A 24167-nucleotide genomic window follows, 5' to 3' on the forward strand; every position below is an offset into this window, starting at 1 on the left:
GTTAATAAAGTTTGCTCATTGGGTAAATATTGAAAATAAAACAAGCGACAGAGCAGGTTAACTTCTCAGACACAGGTGTTGGTAGAGTGACACATCCTGTCTGGACCGCAGCTGAAGTCCATTAAACCAACATGAAGAATCCAAACTCCAAGATGGCGCACTTCGCCCCTCCTCAACGGTTTTTTTCAGATGCTTCTTCCATAACTTTTGTAAAGAACTGACATACTTTCCTGAGGTTTTGTGTTCATATTCTCATTCAAATTTGGTTTCTACTGTTGTGCTTGCTCGTACAATGTAAGCAGCTCATAGTTTTGCTGAAGAAAAAATACTTTTGTTATTCGCTATTAGCATTCATCAACTACAGTTCCCATATGGCTTTGCTTTCAACTCAACTTCACTTCGAGTCTCTGTGCAGTTTAGGGTTAAAATGCATATCCATCAGACTCTTATTTGCTTTTTTTCCTGACTGGGAATATTTTATTATTATTATTATTATTATTAATAATTTTATTCTTGTACTATCACTATTCATATTTGTCACTTCATTCTCCCCGATAAAAATGTTCTAATTAATCCCAGGTTCGAACAGCCACTTATTACTTGTTTTTCTCCTGTTCACGGAGTGCGAAGCAGAAGTGTCCGAGGATCCGGGAAGGCAGCAGCATTCAATCACACCTGGCATTAATTAGCTGCTGATCGGGCTGATTAGGCGACTCTGAGGAGTGGCTGCTTCAGTCCTCTCTGTCCTCCCTCCTCAGTGTAGCGTGGACTTGATATCAGACATGAAGCTGTCAGGACTGCTGGCTGTGTTTTTACTCCTCTGTACTTTCAGGAGAGGTTTCGGGATATCTCATCCCAAGCCATCCTGCCGTTATCCTCCTTCTCAGTGGTGTCGATCACTGGAGATAGCGATAGAATGTAAGGTAAGTAGAATAAACACGTTGGGGTCTATTTTACATACTATTTATTCTGCTTGACCTCTTCGGTCTGAACAAGATAATGATATGGAAATAATGGAATAAAAGCAAGGGGTTTTATCTTTTACAACATTGTCCTAATGGAAGGAAAATATAGCCTAAATACAAAGCGTTTATACCGTTATAAAATGTGAAAATTAAACCAAATACCTGAAAAAATTTTCTGATTTGTACTTGCTCCAAGTACAGACTTCTTGGGTTTTATTTTTGTGAGAATTTACAACGGTCCTCTCATGCCCTTATCAGGATCTCGAATACCAAAAATCTTTTCTTCTTGTATATGAAAAGGGAAAATGGATAAAATATATTGAGGGACATAATATTAACAATATCACTGTATAAAAACATGGAAAATTGAGTTCAATGGAGTTCAAAGTTTCCCTAGTTTGTGTCTTAATAAGAGTCATGCTTCGGGAAATTGAAGACCAAACGTTCTTCATGTGACTGATACAGCAGCTCTGGGTCAAATAACACAAACAGTTAATAAGGTTAAAGATGAGCAAGGGCTGGAAAACCAAATACAAGGGTGTGCAGTTGGTCATACTTTGAAAACTGTGAGCTACAAGCTTTATAATCATTCTTTGATTAGGTGTAACACTACAACTAAAGATAATTGGAATCTGATCCACTTTTTTTTTTTTTTTGTCCTTTTTTTTTTTTTTTTTTTTTAACCAATGGTGAGATTTCTTATGACAAACTTGTAAAAATTACTTAATGTTAAATGGTCAAAATTCATGAAACCATGGCATCACAAATGAATTTATGGTTGACCATATTTTCATTTTCTGCAAATATAAAACTTCCATAGAGAAGAGAGTGCTACCCTGGTGGATTAGTACACCCAGCTTACACAGGCTTTCTTTCTGGTTAATAAAAAAAACAAAAAAAAAAAACATCAGACTTGTTTTGGGAAACATAACACATGTTAGTCTTTTTTTTTTTTTTTTTTTTTCCCTTGTGTAGGTTCAGAAGCAGTGTATGGAGGTGAATGCTACCAGACCAAACCGGGCTGTTCCTCCAGTATCTGTCACTCTGTACTATGAGAGCTTGTGTCCAGCCTGCAGAGTCTTTATCTCCCAGCAGCTGTTCCCTACTTGGACGATGCTGCAGGACATCATGACTGTCACTCTGGTGCCTTACGGGAATGCCAAGGTAAGCTGATCCTCGTCTTCTATTAACACACACATAGCGTCTTTAAAAGTGGGGAGAAGATTTTACGTCATCTTAAGAGGTCATACTGACAATTACGGCCAAGAAAATCTTCACTGCTGCCAAACATTAATATCACCTAAGTGAGACTTGTATTTTATCTTGTAGGAGCTTCCCTCAGCAAATTCTCCCTTCACCTGTCAGCATGGAGAGCCTGAATGCAGAGGAAACATGATTGAGGTTTGCATGTTTCATCACCTGCACCTCTGTCATGTTTTATTCATACAAAAGCATGATGACTTTAAATGAACCGCTGTGCTCCTCAGGCTTGTATCATCCAGTTAACGGGAGACTCAGCACTTCACATCATCTACTGCATGGAGTCAGCAGCAGATGTTCTCGCCGCTGCACAGCCTGTGAGTTTCTACAGAAACAACTGTAGCTTTTTTTTTTCTTCATTTAACTCACCAGGGATCTTGCAGTATTTAACATGACTTAGATACAGGTGATGTCTGATCATCTGACATCACCTGTATCTACCCCAAGTCATGACCCACAAGTTTTAAACAGGTCACCAGTTTTAACAAATCTAAACCTATTAGGGCTGCAACTAACAATGACTTTCATCATCAATTAATCTATTAGTTTCTCAACTATTCGTTTATTCTATAAAATGTCAGAAAATAGTGAAAAATGTCCAGAAGCCCTGTTTTTTTTTTTTGTTTGTTTTTTTGTTTGTCCAACTAACAGCCCGAAACCCAGAGATATATATTTAACAATCATATTAAAGTATTAAAACTTAAGAAGTTGTAACATGATTAATGATTGACTATAAGAATAACTTCAGATTCATTTTTTGTTGAATTACTAATTGTTGCAACTCTAAAACCAAATTATTTACAGTGGCAAATAAAGGTAAACTTACCATAAAGAAGCCATTGTTGATGTGTCAGAGTTGGCACATGTCTGTCTACGTCCTCCACAGCAAACAGAAAAAGTGACAGTGACTGCAGTGTTTGCAGATTTTAAAATCCCAGTAGACTCCTGCTGGAATAATCACTGGATGTGCCTTGTTGGTGATGCTGACTCTGTCCTGTTGTCTCAGTGCCTCCAGCTCTACGCTCCCTCTGTCTCCTGGTCGAGCGTCGACTCCTGTGTCAAAGGAGGCATGGGATACCGGTTGATGCACGCCAACGCTGTCATGACCAGAGCTCTGAACCCCGCTCACACACACGTCCCCTGGGTCACCTTCAATGGGGTAAAATACACCGCTTGCATTTTGATAGATGGATATACAGTGTTACAAAAAAGTTAATAGTAATAAGATTCTTCTGCACAATCAATTTTTCATCTGCTCCACTGATAGACACATTAATAAGCACAGTCTTCTGATTCCTTTTGTTGTATAGAAAACATTGAATAGATCTTACTAAGACTTTCAAATTTCATAAAATTGTTAAAGATAGCTTTGCAGTACAGTAAACAGCAGATTAAATTAGTCATGCAAACATTTCTTTAGACTGACATAAGCTGATTTGGGTGAGCTGAAGCTCAGTGATAAACAGCCCATCAGTTTACAAGTTAATTAAAGTAGAAGAGTTGAATAGAAAAGAAGGGATTCATTCCATCATGACTCTAGAAGATCATTTAATTATCTCTTTTCTGTCAATTGTAAATGATGGAGCAAATGTTGGTCTTGAATTCTCCCCTTTTGCATTATGTATGTATTGTATATGTAGTTGTATGTGTATACAGTGGTGTCACAGGGATTGTTTTTTGTGAGAAAGAAAAGTAATATGGTTCTGGCATTAAGCCGCTGTGCCTCTGCAGTTGCTGATGAAGCTCTGTACATTTGACATATAATGGACTACAAATAATAAATAGAAGTAAAAATGATATTGTTATATTGCAGGAATACACAGAGGAGAATGAGGACAAGGCAATGTCGTCCCTTTTCCATTTGGTTTGCCAACTTTACAAGGTGAGGACTTCTATTTTTTTTTTTTTCCCTCGTCAATGTAACTACAGCATACTTTGTTGTTTGAAATCAATGTGATATTTTTTTTTCTTTTCTAAGCAACTTTTTCAACATTTTTATTGTATATTTATTAATTACTGCTGACCCTGACAATGCATTTTATTGCTGTTGTGTTGAAGTGTGTATCACCTTGTCTCACTATCACTGTTATCAGTTGCATCTACATCACTTCAACCTCCACATTTATACAGTTATTCTTTCTTACTATACTTGGTAATGTAATGAGTCATGCTGGGATGTGACTGTAACTCTGTTGTGTGTACAGGGGGTGAAGCCTCCAGCCTGCACTGGAGCACCAGTCAGACTGGACAGAAGCTTCTGCTGAACACAACAAACTTTAAAATACCTGCAGGAAAACAGCAGATCATAACATATATAAACATACATAATGCACCAAATAACATCATCATATTCATACTGGCATGTTTAGTTTTCATTCAAGAATATTGTAGTTGATAACAATGTCGATATGGGATCGTATAGTGGGATTTTGTGTCTCTTGTATTTTGATGGGACTTTTGGGACCAGATTTGAAAGTGAAATAAATCTGACTTGTCTTGCATGTAAATCTTGAGTGACATTATTTCCATTTTAAAAAAACAAAAAAAAGAAAACTTTGTTCATTAGGCTGACTATATAAAACAAAGAAATGACAAAACAGCCAGTCTGATATAAATTTCCATATAATTTATTGGCATTTTCCACTTAAAACACCCTGAACTCCCGAGACTCTTTTGGCTTAAAATGAGAAACAAAAATATATTTTTCTTTGACAAAAACATTGGAGTGGCAGATGTATACATACTTGTAAAGTATACTTGATTTTTAGGCTCCAGAACATAAAATCAAATGTCCTATGTTACAGTACTTTGTCTCGACAGAAACGTTTTGAAGAATAAATATCTTTATAGAAGTTTGCACGGCACAGGCTGAGGAAACGAGACGGCATGAACATTAATGGTGGCAGTATCGGCGCAACACAATAACAGAGCGAGAGCAGAGACTCGGCTGCTCGTCAACACATTTAACACTGTATGGCACTGATGTCTTCCTGTAGAGCCACAGTGCTGAATTTAACATGCCGATGAAACGCCTCAGATCACTGAGCTACACACTCCACATTCACATGACGTAAAACTGTAAGGGCGTCGGAAAAAGATGTTCAGTGTTTCAAACATCCCACATGATGGAAATGCCATGCTCAACTTGTACATGTGACGTATTTTTCCTAAAAAGATTCACATGTTTTGCTCATATCAAACGGAAGTGCTTCAAAATTGATAAGTTATCTATCAATTTTGGTGAGTAAATTAAGGCAAAAAATTGGCTTTATCTTTGGGAACAAATCCTGTTTCCCATTGCACTGCAGAACCCCACCCCCCTCCTTTTTTTAATTTTTTTTTTTTTTTATCAGTTTTAAATTATGGTGACATCTTGTATAGGCATGCTTCGGCTACAGCTCTACAGCCCCTCGATGCTGTCTACCACTCCGCTCTCAGGTTCATTACTGGTGATGACTGGTTATAACATTCATCATTACATCCTGTACAAAACGATTGGGTAGTCCTCTCTCACTTTTGCACATACATTTGTTTATATGCAAGGTCTTTATTGGAAAGCTGCCTTCATATATTACTCCCATGTTAGGTTGGTCCACTGGACCACATTACACCAGGACTAATGACTGGCTTAAGCTCCATGTCCCTCGAGTTCACACTGAGCCTGGAAGAACTGCTTTTGGCTTCTTTGAGCTCTCCACCTGGAAGTCACTTTAAAATAAATGTGGTACCTTATCATTTAAAGTCATTAATCAATAACCTTTTAACTTCTGTCTGTACCTGTTTCAATTGATTGTTATTATTTATTAATTGTGTTTGTTTTAATTGATTGTATTTTTATTATTTTGTATCTACTTGACATCATTGTAAGGCCTTTGGCCTCAATACTTTTTGAGTTTTAAATAAAGGCATTATTATTAGGAGCATTATGTGATTAATTTGTCCTCGTCTTTGTGTTGTATGTTGCTTTTCTGATCAGTCGCAGTGGCTATCACTGCTTGTGCTTTAGTTTATTCCATACAAACTGGATAAGTAAACGCATCACTCCCTGTGCTCCAGAGGAGTTAACAAATGGTGTTAACAACAGACTACATCACTGCTGTGTTATATCTGTATTATCTCTGTTTAGATAAAAATGTACAAGATTTTTACATTTAGGTTTACTTTTTTTTCCAACATAAATCATATAATGAAATTACTTTCTGAAAAATAAAGCAGATGGTTCAAAAAGACTGTAATGTAATACACATATTTTCAAAGGTTTAATATCAACTTGTTTGGTGTTTGAGCTCTTTTCCATCTTCTTAAACATCAACACGTTATCAAATTTTTACCTAACCTGAGGAAATGTGTTTTCTCTCTGTAAAAACAGAAAACTGTTTAACCAGTGTTAAGAAGTCTGAATTATTGGCTCAGCTCCAGTGATTATGGGTGGACTAGAAGTTTACACTGCACACAAATGTTTAGAGACATTTGGTGTCTCTGTTTGGTGGCTTAAAAAAGAAACAGGAATATTGATGGTAAAGTTATGGTTAGAGCACCACAGGGCAGAGTAAAAGTTCAAAACCCCACTAGGCTGCAGTGTTCATCACACAATACAATATGCAGGTGCTTTATGTAAAATACAAAACAGACAACTGTGCTATTTTTAGAGCTTTACCAGTGCAGGTAAAAAAATAAATAAAAGAAGTAAGGTTCATTGTCAGGGTGATGCTAAAGAAAAGGCCACAAAGCGTTCAGCACCTTTCATGGCAACATGCCCGCTAGATCATGACGTTTCTTGTATGCAAGTATAAATGTGTTGTCCTGTTGATGGCGCTAGAGGTAAAGTCTGTGAATAACCAAAAGAAATGCTCTGTGGCTGCTGAGGCTAACATGGCATTTTCATCACATGAAGGCATCTATGGTTAACTGTTGCTAAATAAAGTATGGAGTCAGAACACATGGAAAACTAAACACGATTTACATAGCTGAATTTCTCCGATTATCATGTGACTGCTTTGATCGCAAATAATATTTATTCTGTGAAATGACGGAATAAATGTGTGTAAAAGGACAGAAGCAGAATATCGCTGTCATGAAAAAAACCCTTTTGGCTCGAGTTTGGTGAATTTTCATGTTTTATCACGATTCCCGGGTGTTGTTAAGCTAAAACCAACAGTGAACTCTTGTCATTTTAGAAATGCAAAGTTTTATAAATGTATTCTGATTCCGTATGACCAACTCTAAGGCCTGGCAATAAGAAGCTTTCTTATTTTTACAGTTTTTGTGAAAGAACCTTTGAAACATCTCAAGAGAGAACAGTGAGTCAAACCACGTTCTGAGGCTCGGCATGTTAAAAACGGCAAAATGGTCTTTTAACACCAGGTTCCAACCTCTCCTATCACATGTAAGGCTGATCAATAAAGCTTACTAGCTGACTTAATGAAATACTGTTAGACTAGTGTTTTCTACTACTGCCTGACCTGGAAGTGCATCATATCCGGTGTAGTGTTTGTTTACTTCCTGGTCTTTCTACCTCAATGACGGTGACAAACGCTGCTCTAGACTGAACGTATACTTGGTACAGAAAGAGTCATGAAAACTCCTGAAACTACACACATTTTCAAGTGTCAGCTATCTGATTAGGAAAGGGCTGAACAGACTGATCCTAAGTTGCACAAAATCTATTAAATTGTCTGCATTAAATACTGTTGACATCTATCATTCGTAAAAACTAACACTATAAAGTCAATGACTTTGATACAATCATCAGGTTAAAATCTCTAGAGTAAAAATGTACAGCATCGTAGGCTGGCAGGTGTTTGTGTGTTTTCAACACTTATGGCACACAGTTATCCCAGTCGAGCACTAACGACCAAATAAGACTGATAACCTGATGGAACACAATCGGTTTAGTTTGAACTACAGGCCATTCACGACTGAAACTGTGCTCCTCGTAATCTGTACAGCAGTCCCTGTCGGCAGGGTGAGAAAGTAACACCACAATGATTTTGGGATTATAAGACCCTTACTGGTTTGAGTAAAAAAAGGAGGGCAGTTTATTTAAAGGGGCACTTTACTTATTTTAGACATGAAGGTCAGTTTATTTTGAGTACAGCCTGTGAAAACAGCTGTATAATGTCTAATGGGACGAGGAGGTTTCTAACGTTTGAAAAAAAAAAAACCCTGATGATGTCATAGTGATTTTGATTAATTCATTTTCTGATTAATGATAGAAACCCTGCAGGGGACAGATTTTAAAAAAATCTGGGCATTTACAAGGCAGGGAGGGTCTGAGACACTACTGAGTTGCATTATGGTAAATGTAGGATCCACTATTAGTATTATCAGAATAACAGACAAGCCTTGACATGTGGCTGATGTTTGACATTTGAAATGTCAGAGAGTGAAAATTTTAATTACTAGTAGCTTTACTTTAAAGACTGAAACGGAATATTCATGGTATTCACAATTAATTCAAAAGTCTCTGAGTTCCAATCTGTAGATTGAAAAATGTTGCCCACAAAATATTAATTTGTAGACGAGGCCAAACAGCAAACAACGGGACCAAATCAACCAACACAGAAGCCTTTTAAAATCAAGACTCTGAAAAAGATTTTGTAAGTTTAGAAAGGCTGCTGTGATCGCAGGATGCAGGACTACAGGAGGCGCAGGGTTTTCACTTGCCTAAGAAAGGAAGAATTAGTTTTAAAGTTGACTGAGCTTATCGCACCTGTAGTTATAAATGACAGTCAGGTGCAAATGCTGCAGTTTTAGAGAATCTAAATCTCTGTAGCTGAAACTCCTCAAAACGCAGCTGGAGTCTTATAATTCCAGTGTTAGCCGACCACCAGAAGGGCGTGAGTTTTGGTGTTCTCTGAGCCGGTCAAATCCCCTGTTGAGACATTAGTCCAGTTACTTTCCCACCCTGCCTATTGGTACCTGGCTTCAGATGTCTGTGCTGTGTTTGTGTGATCGGTAGGCCTACGGTGGGTGAAGCCCTTTGTGTGACTGAATAGAAGAGCTGAACAGCAGAGACGGTAAAGTGCTACTGCGGACCAGAGGCACCCTGATAAAAAATGCTTTTCAAGCACATAAACACAGACAAGACCAGCAAATGTACAACAAAGAACTGTCTGAAAATCAAAACCTAAAACAATGACACCATTTAAAATCATCTCAGGTATAAAAATAAAGCTTAAACAAATCATACAGGTGGTGTCTTTTGTATTTCCAACTGGTGAGACCGGGGCACAGTCTTTTTCAGTGTTTAATCTCTGGTGCTACAAGCTGGTTTAAATATTTATTATTTGATTGCTTCAGTTTCCAAATTTTCTATTAAAGGGTTTTAATTAAAATGTAGAGACATACAGGTTAAATAAAGTCTCTAGTTTGGAGGTAAATCAAACAGAAAAGACAGTTTGGGGTCAGGGGTCAGGTCAGGGGTACCCACTACATCTGTGCTACATTAGATTTTTAGTTTCTCTTCATACCCTGAGGTTTAGGTCCATCGATTTTCTCACTGCTCACCTAGATCCTGTATTTGGTAAAATGATTCATCGCCCACATCATTCTCAAACAAAGAAATCATACTCACTTATTCCAAACTGACTCAATCATTTCATACATTAAACTGAAACTATGGTGCAAAATCATCTCCGAGACCCTGTCGAACCACCGCGATCCTCAATCGCTGCTCTTGTCCGAATGTCACAGACAGTTATTTTAGAGGAAGACATTTCCTTTACCTTATGTACTTGTTAGAGTGTCACGCCTCTGCTCCGCTCTTCTTCCCAGTTAAATTGCAGCAGTCTTTGTCTGGGACACTCTAAACTGAAACTACAACAAAGCAGGATGGGACACAAAGGCTTATCAGGCACCCAAAGAGAGGCTAAAACGATTCTTCTTTGCTGAAAAAAAACAGAGGGGGAACGTCGCTCTGTTCTCCAGAGAGGGTGTCTCCAGTGTAAAGGGACTGTGGTGATTTTACAGACTTTATTGGTAGAGGCCTGCCCTGCCTCCCTCTCCCTACACCTAGCGCTCGTGTCTCTCAGGCGGGGCAGGTTGTGCTGGTTGTTACGTGCCCATACGCAGGCAGGCCACCCCGTCGCCCTCCTGGCTCAGTTCTCTGTCCCTGTCGGTGCCCTCCCGTTTCGGGGAGGCCAGCGTCCTGTGGGGAAGGGGGCTCCGCACCGACATGGCAGCCAGACTCAGGGTCCGAGACGGGTGAGGCGAGGGGGGGCGGTACCTGCTGCGGGGGTCCGGAGACAGGGAAGGGGAGGAGGAGTCCCGGTGCCGCTCCCCGCCTGATTGGGACTCGTCCTCTAAGGGGCTCTCCAGGTCAGACTCCTCCTCATCCTCCTCCTCTTCCTCCAGCGTGAGTTCAAACTGGAACTTGTCCCCTCCACCTCCTCCTCCTCCTCCCCCTCCCCCTCCTGAGGGGACAGATCCTCCTGCTCCCACAGCTCCTCCTCCTGGCCCCACCTCGGCGTGGTGCTCCTCGGGGCTGGAGGGCGACGGGCTGCGGGGGATCATGCTCTGGTACCACTCCCTGTTGTCCTCCAGAGTGTCCAGGATGTCCTGAGCATCAGGGTGCACCAAGTCCGCCCAGGTCTCCCACAGAGGGTGGACAATGTAGTCGATGAACCCCACCTGGTCATAAAAATCAATAATGACAATAATGAACAGACAAATCGTAGTAGTATAGAATGAATATAGAAAAATTGCTCTGTTGAAGACACTCTGGGTTACATTGACTTGACTGAAGGAAAATGGGTGTAAATATGATCATTTTACCATTATTCTATGACGAGCACAAAATGTGTCAGTGCAATAGAAGCTACCAAGTTTGGTTCTTAAATCCAGTCCAGAGGACTAACCCACACATGCAAATAAAAAATATGTCCAGCTCGATGTTAAAAAACACAAAACTTAGCTGTCATTTTGAATTTTTTTTTTCTCGTTTTCTCTTTTTCTATCTCGTGCTGTATCTCTACTTCCTCCACATCTCTATGTGTCAGTGGGCGTTACCTGACTCTTCTCTATGGAGGCATTGTGTTTGTCACACATGGGACTGATCTCCATGCCCTTGTCCCGCTCTCGGTCTCCCTGGGTGAAGAACTCCACCATGATGCGGTCAGTCCACTGCCGGTACAGCTCCAGCGGTTTGGTCGGGTTGCTCAGGTCGGCGCAGTGGACCATGTTCTGCAGTACCTGGAGTAGACATGCTCAGTAAGACTCTGCCGGTGATTCTTTTAGGGACATGCTCAGTGCAGGGGCTTCAGACCAAACTAATGGTGATGACTGTGAGGAGTTCCTATATAAAGAAGTTCAGCAAGGTCTGTTTATTTCAAACAAACTGGAAATGTCATATGGAGCAGTTTTGTGCAAGGAAATTTTACATATTTAACCCTGTTTTGGCTTTATTTGAAAGTTTCCTGGAAAGAATCATGTAGTTTGATACTAATTACAGGAGCCAAAGTTGCATTTAAATGCCAATAAATAATTATTACCCATTAATCTATTATTAAAAACTTTATTCTTCATTTATGCTCAATTGTTTGTTTGTTTGATTGGTTGTAGACACATTTCATATTTTGCACATGTAGCTCACCTGCTATCCTCTGACTTAAAGTCTCAAGGTTGTGCTACCTTAGCATTTAGATAGTTGTACCAAATGACCACTCTCTATTTTATCTGTAATTAAAACTAAATGTTATGGTTTTTTCCAAGAAACTTCTCATGAGATCATTTGGAAATAAACTGGAATTATCTGACATGTAAAATAAAATGTTACCAAATACACCTTTTGGATAAACTGATGCTCTAAGCTGAGAGGATAATTAAGACCCTGATTATTTCATGACAGTAGTTTGATTGTATTCACCAGTTATAATTTTCTCTAACCCTGTCATCTTTCTGCCAGTTCCAAAACAATAACACATTGTACAACACTTCAGCTCTGTACAGATGCAGTGGCCGCTGCGTGTCCAGCAGGCAGCAGCACTGTCACACACACAGCTGTTCAGTTTGTTGTGTATGAAGGAAACATGAAGGTTAGTGTGGAAACGTGCTGCTGCTTTTCATTCAGTGCTGACTTTGAAGATTTTTTATCTGAAACAGATTAATGCTTCAGTTTTTGTTGCAGATGAATGTAGGATTTAAAATTACACAGTGATGTAAAGTCTCTGTTCAAACAATGCACTATCCACGTATGAGCCGTCATGATGTACTGATTGCTGTGTGTGAATAATGACACCATTAATTACTGTGTGTTCCTGTGTTCGTTGTCGGCCGGGGGAGCTCTCACCTGAATGCGGTCGGAGTAGTTGTCGAGCAGCAGGACTCCCAGACTCGTCACCTTCTTGGTTTCCACCATTGTCTTCATGTCCGCCAAGAAGTTCATGTGTTTGGACATATCAGTGGCCAGCACCTGAAGAGGACGACAACCACGCAGACAGAGACACGACACAACTTCAGTTCCTTGTTTCAACGAGAAGACGTCTTTTCATGCCGTCCGTGGAGTTCTTCCTCCCTATATCTATAAGGTCTAAAGGCTTCTAATGCTTTTTAATAACGAATGAAGGAAGCGTGTATATGAAATGATACACTGTATGTCTTGAAGTGTTTCTTTGAAAATGTGCGAGATGAGTGACAGTTTGTTTATTTGTCCTTGCACGTCTGTAGATTTATCCAACATTGCAGTGTTTGGGTTACTAAGTCTGATTGTAGCAAAGCAAAGAGCACTCCAGAACTACACCTGTGCTGGACATCAGTCTGATTCAGTAGTTATTATGTCACTACTTGTTCGTATGGCACAAGGTCACGATCCGCAGGTTTTCCATTTTAACTCTCAGGATAAACGTTCTTGACCCAAACTCATGGAATTGGGAATTACTGTATATACTAATACCATATATGTTCTCATTACTGCTGTATTTTCTCCTTTTCTGTTGCTTTTTTGTGTGCTGCCTCTTTTCCGACTCCTTTTTCACCCCCCGATTTTATTTGTTCCACCCAGCTGCAGATGAAAAGAGGAAGCCATAACTGACCATCAGTCTGTCAGTGTTTTCATGCAACATCTGCATGATGATGTTTTCCCAGCAGCCTTTTCAAAGTAGCATGTTACCAGATACGTAAAGCTGCTGGTTCAGCATTCTTTTACCATCCACAACTTTTACTGAACCACAGACTAAATCGAATACCATAAAAATGATACTGTAAAGCGACAGTTCAGCCACAGTATGACTGGAAAGGAAAATCAATGTGTGGTGTAAAAACTGCAGCAGTCTCACCATGTCGATCACCATCTTGCGGAGGGAGTCTCTCAGCTTCTTGCTGAGGTTCTGGAAGATGTCGCAGTTGTCTTCTTGGAGTAGTTTGAAGCCCACGGCGAGGTGGTGGTTCTCCAGCACGGAGGCGTCGTTGTACATCAACGCCAACTCCGAACCTGCAGAGATGTAGGTTGAGACATGTAAAAGGACACCCTAAACATTTGCTACATTGTGCAAAACGTGAAGTAAAAACAGACCTACATACATTATTGCTACCATGTCAGCAAATCACCCGATTACTAATGATTACCAATTACTAAAGACAATGCAGATCAAACTGTTTTATGGTATTTTAAAGGGTCTGAAAGTTTTACAAAAAGGTGTTGCAGTGTTTAAGAAACTGTTCCAGGGTGTTAAATTATCCCTATGTATTTAAGTCTCTCAAAATATTATGACATAATCAAAGAGTTATAGAAATTTTTTTTTTTTTACAGTGTTCAAAATACTGCTTTAATCCTAAAACACATTTTTCATTTGTTTGAGATTTTTTTGACAGTGTTTCCAATCTTTTTCAATGTGATTCTTGTTTCGATCAGGCCTGTTAAGGCAGATGTGGACAGAGACAGATGTGGAACCTACTGGTGTTTATTAGGAACTGGTTGGTGACTCCTGGGTGGTCGACGTCATGGATGGCACTAGCGAAGAGAGCGGCCATGATCTCCAGGTCTGTGAACACCGCCTGGGTTGGACAAGGGACAGACAACACATTAATTCAAAACAATACGATGATATGATATTGTAGCTATTATTATAATATTATTACTTATTTTGAACAAGAAACAACGAAAGTGTCAACTAGGAGGATAAAAGTCAGGATTCAGAGGTCTGATGCAGAGCCAGAGCCCTGGAGCTTGTTGTGATTAATAACTACATCCAACTAGATCCATATAAAAGTAACCAGAAGCTTTCTCAGCTCACCTCTAAAGCGGGGGTGGACAGGAGGACATGGGTGGACTGCACCACGTCAGCTGCATGGATGTTGTTGTGATAAGCTACTTCAGCATGGTAGTGGTCCTCCAAGGTCATCATGAAGGTGATGAAGGTGTCAACTGGGATCTTAAAGGTTTTCAAAAGGTCTCTCTCCTGGCAGGGTGAAGAGGATCAGTTAAGAACCAGAGTCACATCAGCATCAAATGACTATTATTAGAAATGATTCTCTTTTACTGTGACATGGGCGGCTTCAGTTGATTCTAACGACCAGGCAAGTTGCCAGAAGTTTGTTCAATTTGGCAACCAGCTGATTTTTCCCCAAATCCAACTTGGTGCGTCACACCACAAAATGTACCGTAGTCATGGTGACAATAACGTCTTTACTCCATTTATCCCTACAAATCTTTACATGATGTCTTAAACCTACAATAACCACCTGGTGGCAGCAGAAACAAGTTGTGAACACAACAGTGACATATCATCACCATCAAGTTGATGGTGCTGAACATCTAGCTGTTACAGAGCAACATTATCATTCATCTGGAGTCATGTTTGTGTCCATCTGGTAAGGTATGTTCAATATCGACTTTCTTTTAGCTCTGTTTTTGGTCTCCATCAACTCCTGAGGGAAACATCTGGTTCTTTAGCTGCTAAATGCTCCACCATGTTCAGCTACTTGGTGCTGAGCAGGCAGTGTTCAGTGGGTAAACAGCTGCCTGCTGCAGCCAAAAGCAATATGATGGGAGCAGTGAGAGTGTCTCTGTAGTTTTATCACAATGAGCAGCCATTGTTTTCACATTGTCATTTGATACATTGTTAGTATAAGATGTCGGTTATAGCCACTTAATGATTTATTGATGATAAAATGCACCTTAAAAATGAACTTCATTTATCCGCATTTGAACAACTTTTACAACTTTTATAAGAGATCCTACCTGGAAGACGGTGTACATGATCACCGTCAGAGGGCGGTTCCCGGAAAATTCTGCTATCTTGAAAATATCCAGACCCCAACGATTAATGTCCTCGATCTCCTGAAGAAGTAAAACAGGAGATATGAGACATATTGTTGAGTTGGTATGTTTCTGTCTGTCTGTGTCTGAGTGTGTGTGTGTGTGTGTGTGTGTGTGTGTGTGTGTGTCTGAACCCACCTTGGCCAGCAGACTCTCGTGCGGCGTGCTGACTCCGAAGCGAGGGATGCAGGCGGGTGCTAAACTGGGGCTCTGTGTGACCTTTTTCACACCGCTGATCTGTGACATTGGCCTCTTCTTCTTCTCCTTCTCCTTAGGAGCTGGAGACAGGATCTCCACGTCATGTTGTTTCTCTGCAACGTGAACACACAGACATCAACATATACTGTTAAAGCCAGAATCATGTGGTTCATTACGTCTGTAGTTGTAGTCGTGTTACTCTTACACAAATAAAACAAACCCAAGAGTGCTTGTTGAGATGCTACTGTAATATCTGATCTTAAATTGACCAAAAATTTTACTTTGTTTAGGAAACATGCCCATTTCCATGCACGCATGCTGTGGATCTGACTGTTGCTTATATGCACCTGGGCTGGTGGCAACCAATAATTTGTACAAATTACCTTACACACTAACACCAGCTAATAAAGTTAAAACAAATCAAAATTGATGCACCACTGATATCATTCATTTTATTCCCCACATTCCTTGCTTAAATTACCCACAATGCAACTCCACTGCTGACAGTCTTTCTAATGTCTTTCTAACTCCACACCGCAGATTTTTTTCATTTTCATTTTTTCATATTGTAACACTGACTCAAGTGACATCACTTTTTTAACAGATTTTGCACAGCTGCATCCGGATGCCAAAACATCCAACTTTTACATATACAGTATGCAGCAGTACTTCTCAAGACCTGCAAACAGAATTTGATGTGTAAAATCATTGCTCCCATTCCAGTGGTTACAGCAGTTAATACTGCCACTACAGAACTAGACTTGACTATGACTGCTCCTCAACTGTAAATACCGCTGTCACTACAACTGCTACTAGCATATACATATACAACTTAAATAAATACCCTATAACACCTATAACTAGTACTAGCGAATGTGCATTGCTTCACATATGTCATGAAGTTCCTCATTACATGAAACCCATGTTCTTCTAAGCACCGACAACATTAAGGAGGCAGGTGTGATAAAACTACAAGCTGTCAGTGAAGAGCTGGACGGGTAATAAAATAAGCTTAAAAACATTCTCTGTTCTCTTTTTACAGTACTAAATAAAACTGGTCTCACATATACATCTTCAAATATCACACAGAAACATGCATCACCCGTGCATTTGTACTTTTTTTTCACCATAACACAGTCATGATCTGTGTTAATGACCGTGTTACCAACTGGATTTTGCATTGCTCCTGTAGATCACAAAATTTTAAATGCAAATAAATGTTTAAACAATACATTAGAGAGTTGTTTGTTTTGGAGGTTTCGTATAAAGTATGTAAAATCGAATTGCAAAGTAAAAATGGAATTACAAAAGCAATGTGCTTAAGCAATGTGCTTATATGTAGGCCTATAAAGTACATACTGTATATATATATATATATATATATATATATATATACACACATACTGTATATGGTTGGGAGGTCACTGACAAACAGGAATGTATACAGGTATAATTACGCACTAACTGTAGCATATAGCTCTATTGTCAGAGCACTGGTTGTATATAAATGTATATCAACCGCTAAATAGCAGAGGGTGCAGAATACCAGCAGTAGAAAGCTAAGGATGATGGGTAAAACCTGTTGGTTTCTCAAGAACTCAGCATTGCTGTGAGCTTGCTGACGAAGCACATGTCATGTTATTCCGAATGTAGGTTTGAAAACGTTTATAGGTTGGAGATGTTTTAAACCCACAGTGGAGCGTGTAATCCATTTCCACCAACAGTATCGACATAATCTCCACAGGAGTTGTTGGCACAAAGGTGCTGTCCCAGCAGACACAGTTGTATTGAAAATGACTCATCTGTTTTTGTGCAAACCAAGAAAAACCATAATCCCATTTTGGCATCACAGACAGCCTGCTTTACCCCGCGTCCACACATCCTCCTCAGTATTTTCCATCCACGTATATTTATTAGCACAGTAGGAATAATTCCTCGAACAGTATCCACATCTGAGGCCACATACAAACACCTGCCACCGTAAGGATGCAGAGCGACCTGAGTGGCAGCGTCACACGAGGCGCTGTGTCTGGCCTCTCTCACCTCTCTCACAGTGCCTCCTCTTCCTCACACCCAAAACCATGGTGTTCATTTTCGAACGCAGCCGGGCTTGACGCCGAGGCACTCATATCAGAATGGCATCTGACTGACAGCTCCATCGTCATCCGGCTGGACCTCCATCCTGCCGGCAGGGCTGTTGAAGACTAAGCCTCCTATTGATGCAACACGCCGTCTTATAATATTGCACCCTGTTGCTACGACAACGCCACACAATGTGTCCGGGAATGCTGTCTGTCGCCGCACCTCCTTCTCTTTTAGGGAAGGACAAATCCTCACCCTCTCCATCTGTCCCTATTAACAGACAGTCCTCTCCTCCTTCTTCTCTTTTAGAAAAACACATGCTCTTCATATTTTCTCCCTTCCATCTTTCCTTCCCTTCACAATTCCTTTTCTCTTTCTGTGACTTTAAAATATTAAAAAAAAATCTGCTCTGCACGTTTCTTTAGAAATCCCCATCTTTCACTTTCTTTTTCTCAAAAACAACCTTTTTCTGTTTTGTATCTTCTTCTCCTTCCCCTCTTTTCAAAAAGCTCTTTCTTTATTATTCCTTGAATCCTTCTGTCCTTTTTTTTGTCTTTCTCTCCTTCTTGATTTACTTTTAAAAGCCCCTTTTTCCTTCTCTGCTCTGCTGTTTCTTGCCCTGTCTACAAAAAATGCTCTTTGCAATTATGCAAATAAGATTCTTCACATTAGAAGAGCTGGGCAGCACCACAGACACAAAGCTGACTGACAGGTCTGAGATAGCACAAAATATAATTTACACAAGGTCCTTTTTAAACAGATCTTGTTGTCTATCCCATTTATATCAATGACATTCAACTGAATACTAGAAATATTTGAGTTCAACTGCACAACAAGCCACTAAAATGACCATGAAGTTGAATCAACACTTTGAAAGCATGTAAACAGAAACTGAACATTGTAACCCTCATGAAGGGAGGATTTACTGCAGGGCTGTTGTGCTAGACTACATTAAGTGTTCCCTAATAAACTGGCAACTGAGTGTCTGTTTCCATCAAAACACTGGTTTTTGTTATCAATATTAACGCTGAGGCTATCAGGAAGCAGCAGCCCTTATCAATTCTTGTTCATATCAGGTGTTAAACACTCACCTAAGAAGGTGCTGGCAATGAACTCTGACACCTGGTTCCCTGAGCGGCTTGTCTCTGACAGCTGCGTCAGCTCGCGATTCAGCATCCTCTTAAACTGTGTGGACACAAAAAAATAAAATAAATAAATGAATACAAAGGAAGATGTGGTTAGTCCTTATAGACTGTAGATAAACACACAGTGTACAAACGTAGTGACGCAGTGAATGTGTAGCATTGTTTGACATAAATATAGCACAGAAATGAACAGTGATACCTTCATATGACCGAAAACACATGAGATCGTGGTGGAGACAATGTGCATTTGTGGTTCTGCAAACTACTATAAGAGCACATTTCTCATAATAACCATCTGCTTCCTTTACCTCTTCCTCTTTGGAGGAGGAGGAACCATTCATTCATACTATTTCTACTACCTTTCTTCAGTGGGTGGAAATCAGCTGTGAGCTAACACTCACTCTATGTGCATTTGTCTTTGACTTCCATGTTATAACTAACAACACTTTGCTTTTGTATGTCCTATCTTGATTTGATTACTTTTCATTTTCAATTCATGTTTTATTCAAGTATGATGCACATATAAAATGGGTATATGTGAATGACAATATGAAAGACAATAGCAGAATTAGCAATATCAAACAGTTCAAATAAATCAAATCTCAATGTGTAAACCCCAGGAAACAGGAGGATGTTCAGACATGGGTGGAAACAATAAATACACTGTTTTTACTGTACATTGTTAAAAATGCATCAGGCTGCACCAAACTCTTTTTTTTTTTTACATGGACAAAGTGACACGACTTTATAAACACAGCACAAGATGCTCCATCATTTTTGCTGCGGTTTGGGACCGAGAGCTCACAGATTTGCAATTATCTCAAGTAACAGCACATCTATTTCTGTCTATATATCCAACAATTCACATTCACCTAATCCGAAATGCATTCAAAGGGAAACATGCCGATTTATTTACTTCTATATGCTTACTTGTTATGTTTTCTAAAATACAAATAAAAAAAACTCTAATATCTAACAACTGTTGTTTAAAGGAAATTACCAGTGTTGCAGCTAAAAACACCAGGATATCATTCCTGACAAAAAACTTTTTTTTTTTTTTTAAAAACAAGAGTGTTCAGTGTTTCCCCCCTGAGTTTTAACGCAGCGGTAGCTACGACGCCGATTATGTAACAGCTCTGGCACGTGGTGGCTGAGGGAGGAGGGAGGGGATCTGGGTGAGAGAGAGTGATGCTGCAGTGGTTCCACACACACACACACACACACACACACACACACACATACACACACACACACACACACACACACACACACATGGACAGACACATAAATACTGACTAGGTATCTACAAGGAAACATGATCCTGTAGCTATAAGCAAAAAGTGTTTGTTAATCATGTGGTTTACTGCTCCTGTGGCTCCTAAACACAACTGCTCACTATGTCATGTTTTCCCTCTGGCTTTCTTCCCTCCTCTTAACACACATACAAACACACGCAAATATGTTTACAAATGACATGCAGCATAGTCCTGCTTCTACAAACAGAGCTGAAGCTTTTAAGGATCTGTTTTACATTAGAAAATCATGACAGCTGCTCCTTTATCTCTGTTTCTCATACTCATACACACACACACACACACACACTGATACGTGCATAGACACACACACATTTTCAGCATTCAACATTCTGTTTGTAGACCCAGTCCTGACTCAGATCCGACAGGACTCACTCGGCATTCAGCCCCCTGCAAACCCTGCGCCGCTGATCAATACATCCCAATGTAAACAAGGCGAGCCGGCAGTGCTCCATGACGCTCACCTGTCTGAGTCTCTGGCACAGACAAACCCAGAGCGCCGATGCAGGCATGTCAGTCCCCGCATGTTGATGTCAGAGAATCCAAAAAGACAAGCTGACAAGTTTGCTGGCTTAGAGACGGGGCTGTAATCTCCTCACTCAGTTCTGCGCCACGATCAGGATGACCGTTTGAACATGAAGAAAAAAAAAAGGACCACTTGGAAATAGAAGTTCCCACAGTCCCATGTGCTGTCCTGAAGGTGAGGGGAGGGGGGTGGGGGCCGGGGAGGGGAGGGGAAGGATGGGGGTCAGAGGGGAGGGGTGGGGCAGGGTGAGGCTGGGGATGTGGTCTATCGTCGGGGGAAGAAAGGGTGTGACTGCAGTCGCTCATCCAAATACTGTCACACACTGTCAGTGAGAAACATAAAGAGGGAAACAGGGAGGGAGAGGCTGTGAGGAACCCCCACACCCCCTCCCCGGCTCTACTCGCTCTCCCCTTCCCTCTCTGTCCAATCTCATTCGTCCGGCTTCAGGGGCTGGGTGGAGGAGAGGGATCTGATTGGCTGACTGGGAGATGGAGGCGGTTGGAGTGTAGCAGCCAGACGGTAAAGAGAAGCGGGAGGGAGTGAAGTGGGGAGATGCTGATTAACTCTTTCAGCCGAGGGAGACGCCATTCATGAACCTGAGCGTTCGTGGCCATGTTCACACTGCAGCTGATTTTAATTTTTGAACTCTTTGTGAATTTGGGCTTTTGGAGCTTTAGTGTATATGTGATTTGCACCATCTGAAAATATTCCCATACTTTTTGAAGCCAAATGTATGAAGGACGATCAGGTTTCAAACACCTACAGTAGTTGTGATACTCTTCAGGCATTATAGCCGAATGGACTGGAACCTTTTATTGTTAAAAAAAAAGGATTCTTCACATACAGCTCTTAAGATCTGTAATGAAATGTTAAGAGGCAACTTCCCTGACCTGTTGAGATTTCTTAAGGTGATTTTAAACAGCCTTTATTCCGCCTTGCCGCTCTCTATAAAAGGTACGGATGTAGAATTGGTGGGGGGCATTGTTGCTTGGGCAATAACAGGCGGCAGAGGTAATCACAGAGCCAGATAAAAGGTGTGCAGTGCAGATGCTGTTTTGTTACACATCATGCCTCATCTCTGAATCCAGAACGCTGGCTCTAAAATCACACACGGGTGCTTTGTTTGGTTCAGTGTAAACAAACATAATAAAGGGTCTTCTTAAAGGCAATACAGCGGGATCTCTGTTTAAAATGAGGGTTTAGAGAGTCTGCATGAAGCTGAATGAGTCCTCACCTTATTGGATGCCATCTCGCTGACGGAGTGTCTCGTCTGCAGCGTCTCCAGCTGGTCCAAACACCAGTCCAGCTCTTCCAGTGTCTCCACCGCCAGCTTCTGGTAAGGCTCCTCTGAAAGGTCAGAGGTCACACAAACACAGGTCACAGGCAAGCACAAGCTTAAGTAACCTGAACTCATAACAACTTCATCACATGTGCACTGAGTGACAATGGGCAGAGATTTTAAAGTAGAATTATATCAGTGAGGGAGTCAGACTTTCTGTAATATTTGGACACTTTTGGAACTTCAAGTGTTTCCCAGCAGTTTTTATTTTGAACATTTTAATAAAGGACAGGAAACCTTTCTTGAAAAAACCCTTAAACACAATGATGCATCATTCGGGAATGGACATATAGAAACCATATAATACTGACGAATACTATAATCAAACAAACTATAGCACAATGTTTTAAAATAAAGCCCAATTTAAATATCATCTAAAGGCAATGAGGACAAAGACTTTCCTCCCCGTCTAAAATCCCAGAGTGTCGCATCATACAGTGACGTTAACACTTACCTGTGAGAGATGTCTTACACATTGATGGCTGGTTGCTGCTTGACGGCCGCCTGGAACAGATGAGATGTTAGTAAAATGACAAGAAAATAAGCAGTTAGTCATTCACTCTGTTTTTCTTGCTCTTACTTGTTTCCCACACGATCTTGCAGATGTGTCAGAACAGCAAAGTTACTTCTCACTGTTCGCAGACTGGCAAGAACCTAAAACAAGAAGAAACGCTGGACGTAAGACCAGGTCTGGGCAGAGACATGTGAGACATGTCTCCTTTAATCCTACGACTAAATCGAGAAGTTTCTGTCTGTCGTCTGTTCATCCCATTGACTTCAAAATTGGGTGTATTGCTATTGTAATGCATGTGTATTGTTGAGGACCCAAGAACCGAGTTGACTATCCATTATCGGAGGTCAAACAACTTTTATAAGCAGTTTATATATAATCTGTAAATTGTAATACAATATAATATAATATAGTATAGTAAAGGATATTATTGTATCATATTAATCCATTTAATTCTACTATTATCTATTAATATTAAAAACCATTTATTGTGGTGCTGTGTTTCTAACATATCTATTAAACTGTGTTGACAAATTGGCCCCAGTGCTCAACCTAAATGTCCCCTTGTTTGTCCCCTGCTGAACAGGTCGTCATTAAATCAATGCTGGTAAATCACTGGGTTAGGGTTCTGTGTTTTATGTCAGATTTAATAAAAGTGGTCAGTAGATTTTGGAAGCGCCTGGTCTTGTAGAACCAGCACTGTGTGTTTACGTACATGTGTAAATGCTACTAACCTGTGCAAATGGAGTCACTATCATGTCTTCTCCATGCCTACGAAAACCACAGACAAACACAGACAAACATCTAGTGAAAAAGTCATGTGAGAAGGGACAGACATGGGACAGAGTGGCTCAGGAAATAACACATGATTCCAAAATGTCAAAATGCAAACACACAAATAATGACAACAAATACGTTTGTTGTCATCAGGATCTTAATGAGGATTTCTTACAGTTGGCAGAGAGGAGAGGATTTTTTTTTAGTTATACAACTATTTCTTGGAAGAAAAGATGCAGATAGAGTTAAACCTCAATGGGCAGAGCCATTGATCCACTGCTGCAAATAAGTTTAAATAAGACTGAAGTCTAGTGGAAAAGACCAGGGGTCAGGAAAGAGCAGTAAAATATTAAACAAAACCCTAAACTGGTTAATGGCAAGGTAACTTTTATCAATACTGCATCTATCCAGTGAGGTTTAACTTAAACAAGCTCAATAAACCTGCATTAAGTGATATAAAATGATTATAGTTTTGTTCATGACTCGCCATGTAAAACCACTGGTAATGGCTTCCAGCAAACAAGCTAAGACAAGCTATGTTACCTGTTAAAAAAGTAACTGGTGAAATTGTATTGTGGCAATTAGCAGCTAAATATAGAGATTTGTCTCAAGAGTTGGAAGTGAATATTAAAATTCCTGGGCGGCTAGAAACGTGTTTCCAATGAGATGAGTTATATAGTATAATGATGTATAAGTAGGCAAATATTTGCTAATAGGTGAGCCATGAAAACTTAAAAATCCAATGTCAGGCCTGTGTCTCTCTAAGAGTCAATAATCACTTAATGCAGATTTAATT

General features: G+C 40.1%; 2 protein-coding genes across 8 annotated transcripts in view; one reads left to right on the forward strand and one right to left on the reverse strand.

Moving 5' to 3' along the window:
- Positions 1–685: 685 nt before the first annotated feature.
- Positions 686–4732, forward strand: LOC130170629 (gamma-interferon-inducible lysosomal thiol reductase-like). Its single transcript, XM_056378123.1, has 7 exons — positions 686–923; positions 1941–2129; positions 2295–2366; positions 2453–2542; positions 3232–3384; positions 4039–4107; positions 4430–4732. The coding sequence occupies exons 1-7, from the start codon at positions 783–785 to the stop codon at positions 4487–4489; spliced, it is 774 nt and encodes a 257-aa protein (XP_056234098.1). The 5' UTR covers positions 686–782; the 3' UTR covers positions 4490–4732.
- Positions 4733–4836: 104 nt separating this feature from the next.
- Positions 4837–24167, reverse strand: part of LOC130170627 (cAMP-specific 3',5'-cyclic phosphodiesterase 4D-like) — a 97841-nt gene continuing 78510 nt past the window's right edge. For all 7 annotated transcript variants that reach the window (XM_056378117.1, XM_056378115.1, XM_056378116.1 and 4 more), the window contains 13 exons: positions 23329–23365; positions 22664–22737; positions 22538–22587; positions 21979–22091; positions 18852–18945; positions 15619–15791; positions 15403–15501; positions 14456–14620; positions 14117–14216; positions 13499–13653; positions 12514–12636; positions 11235–11417; positions 4837–10856 (listed from right to left, as the gene is read on the reverse strand). In XM_056378117.1, the coding sequence (XP_056234092.1) occupies positions 10281–10856; positions 11235–11417; positions 12514–12636; positions 13499–13653; positions 14117–14216; positions 14456–14620; positions 15403–15501; positions 15619–15791; positions 18852–18945; positions 21979–22091; positions 22538–22587; positions 22664–22737; positions 23329–23365 (1942 nt within the window). In that variant the 3' untranslated portion in view covers positions 4837–10280. The remainder of the gene's footprint in view (positions 10857–11234; positions 11418–12513; positions 12637–13498; positions 13654–14116; positions 14217–14455; positions 14621–15402; positions 15502–15618; positions 15792–18851; positions 18946–21978; positions 22092–22537; positions 22588–22663; positions 22738–23328; positions 23366–24167) is intronic.

The sequence above is a fragment of the Seriola aureovittata genome, chromosome 6, assembly GCF_021018895.1.
Source record: "Seriola aureovittata isolate HTS-2021-v1 ecotype China chromosome 6, ASM2101889v1, whole genome shotgun sequence".
Classification (NCBI taxonomy): Eukaryota; Metazoa; Chordata; class Actinopteri; order Carangiformes; family Carangidae; genus Seriola; species Seriola aureovittata.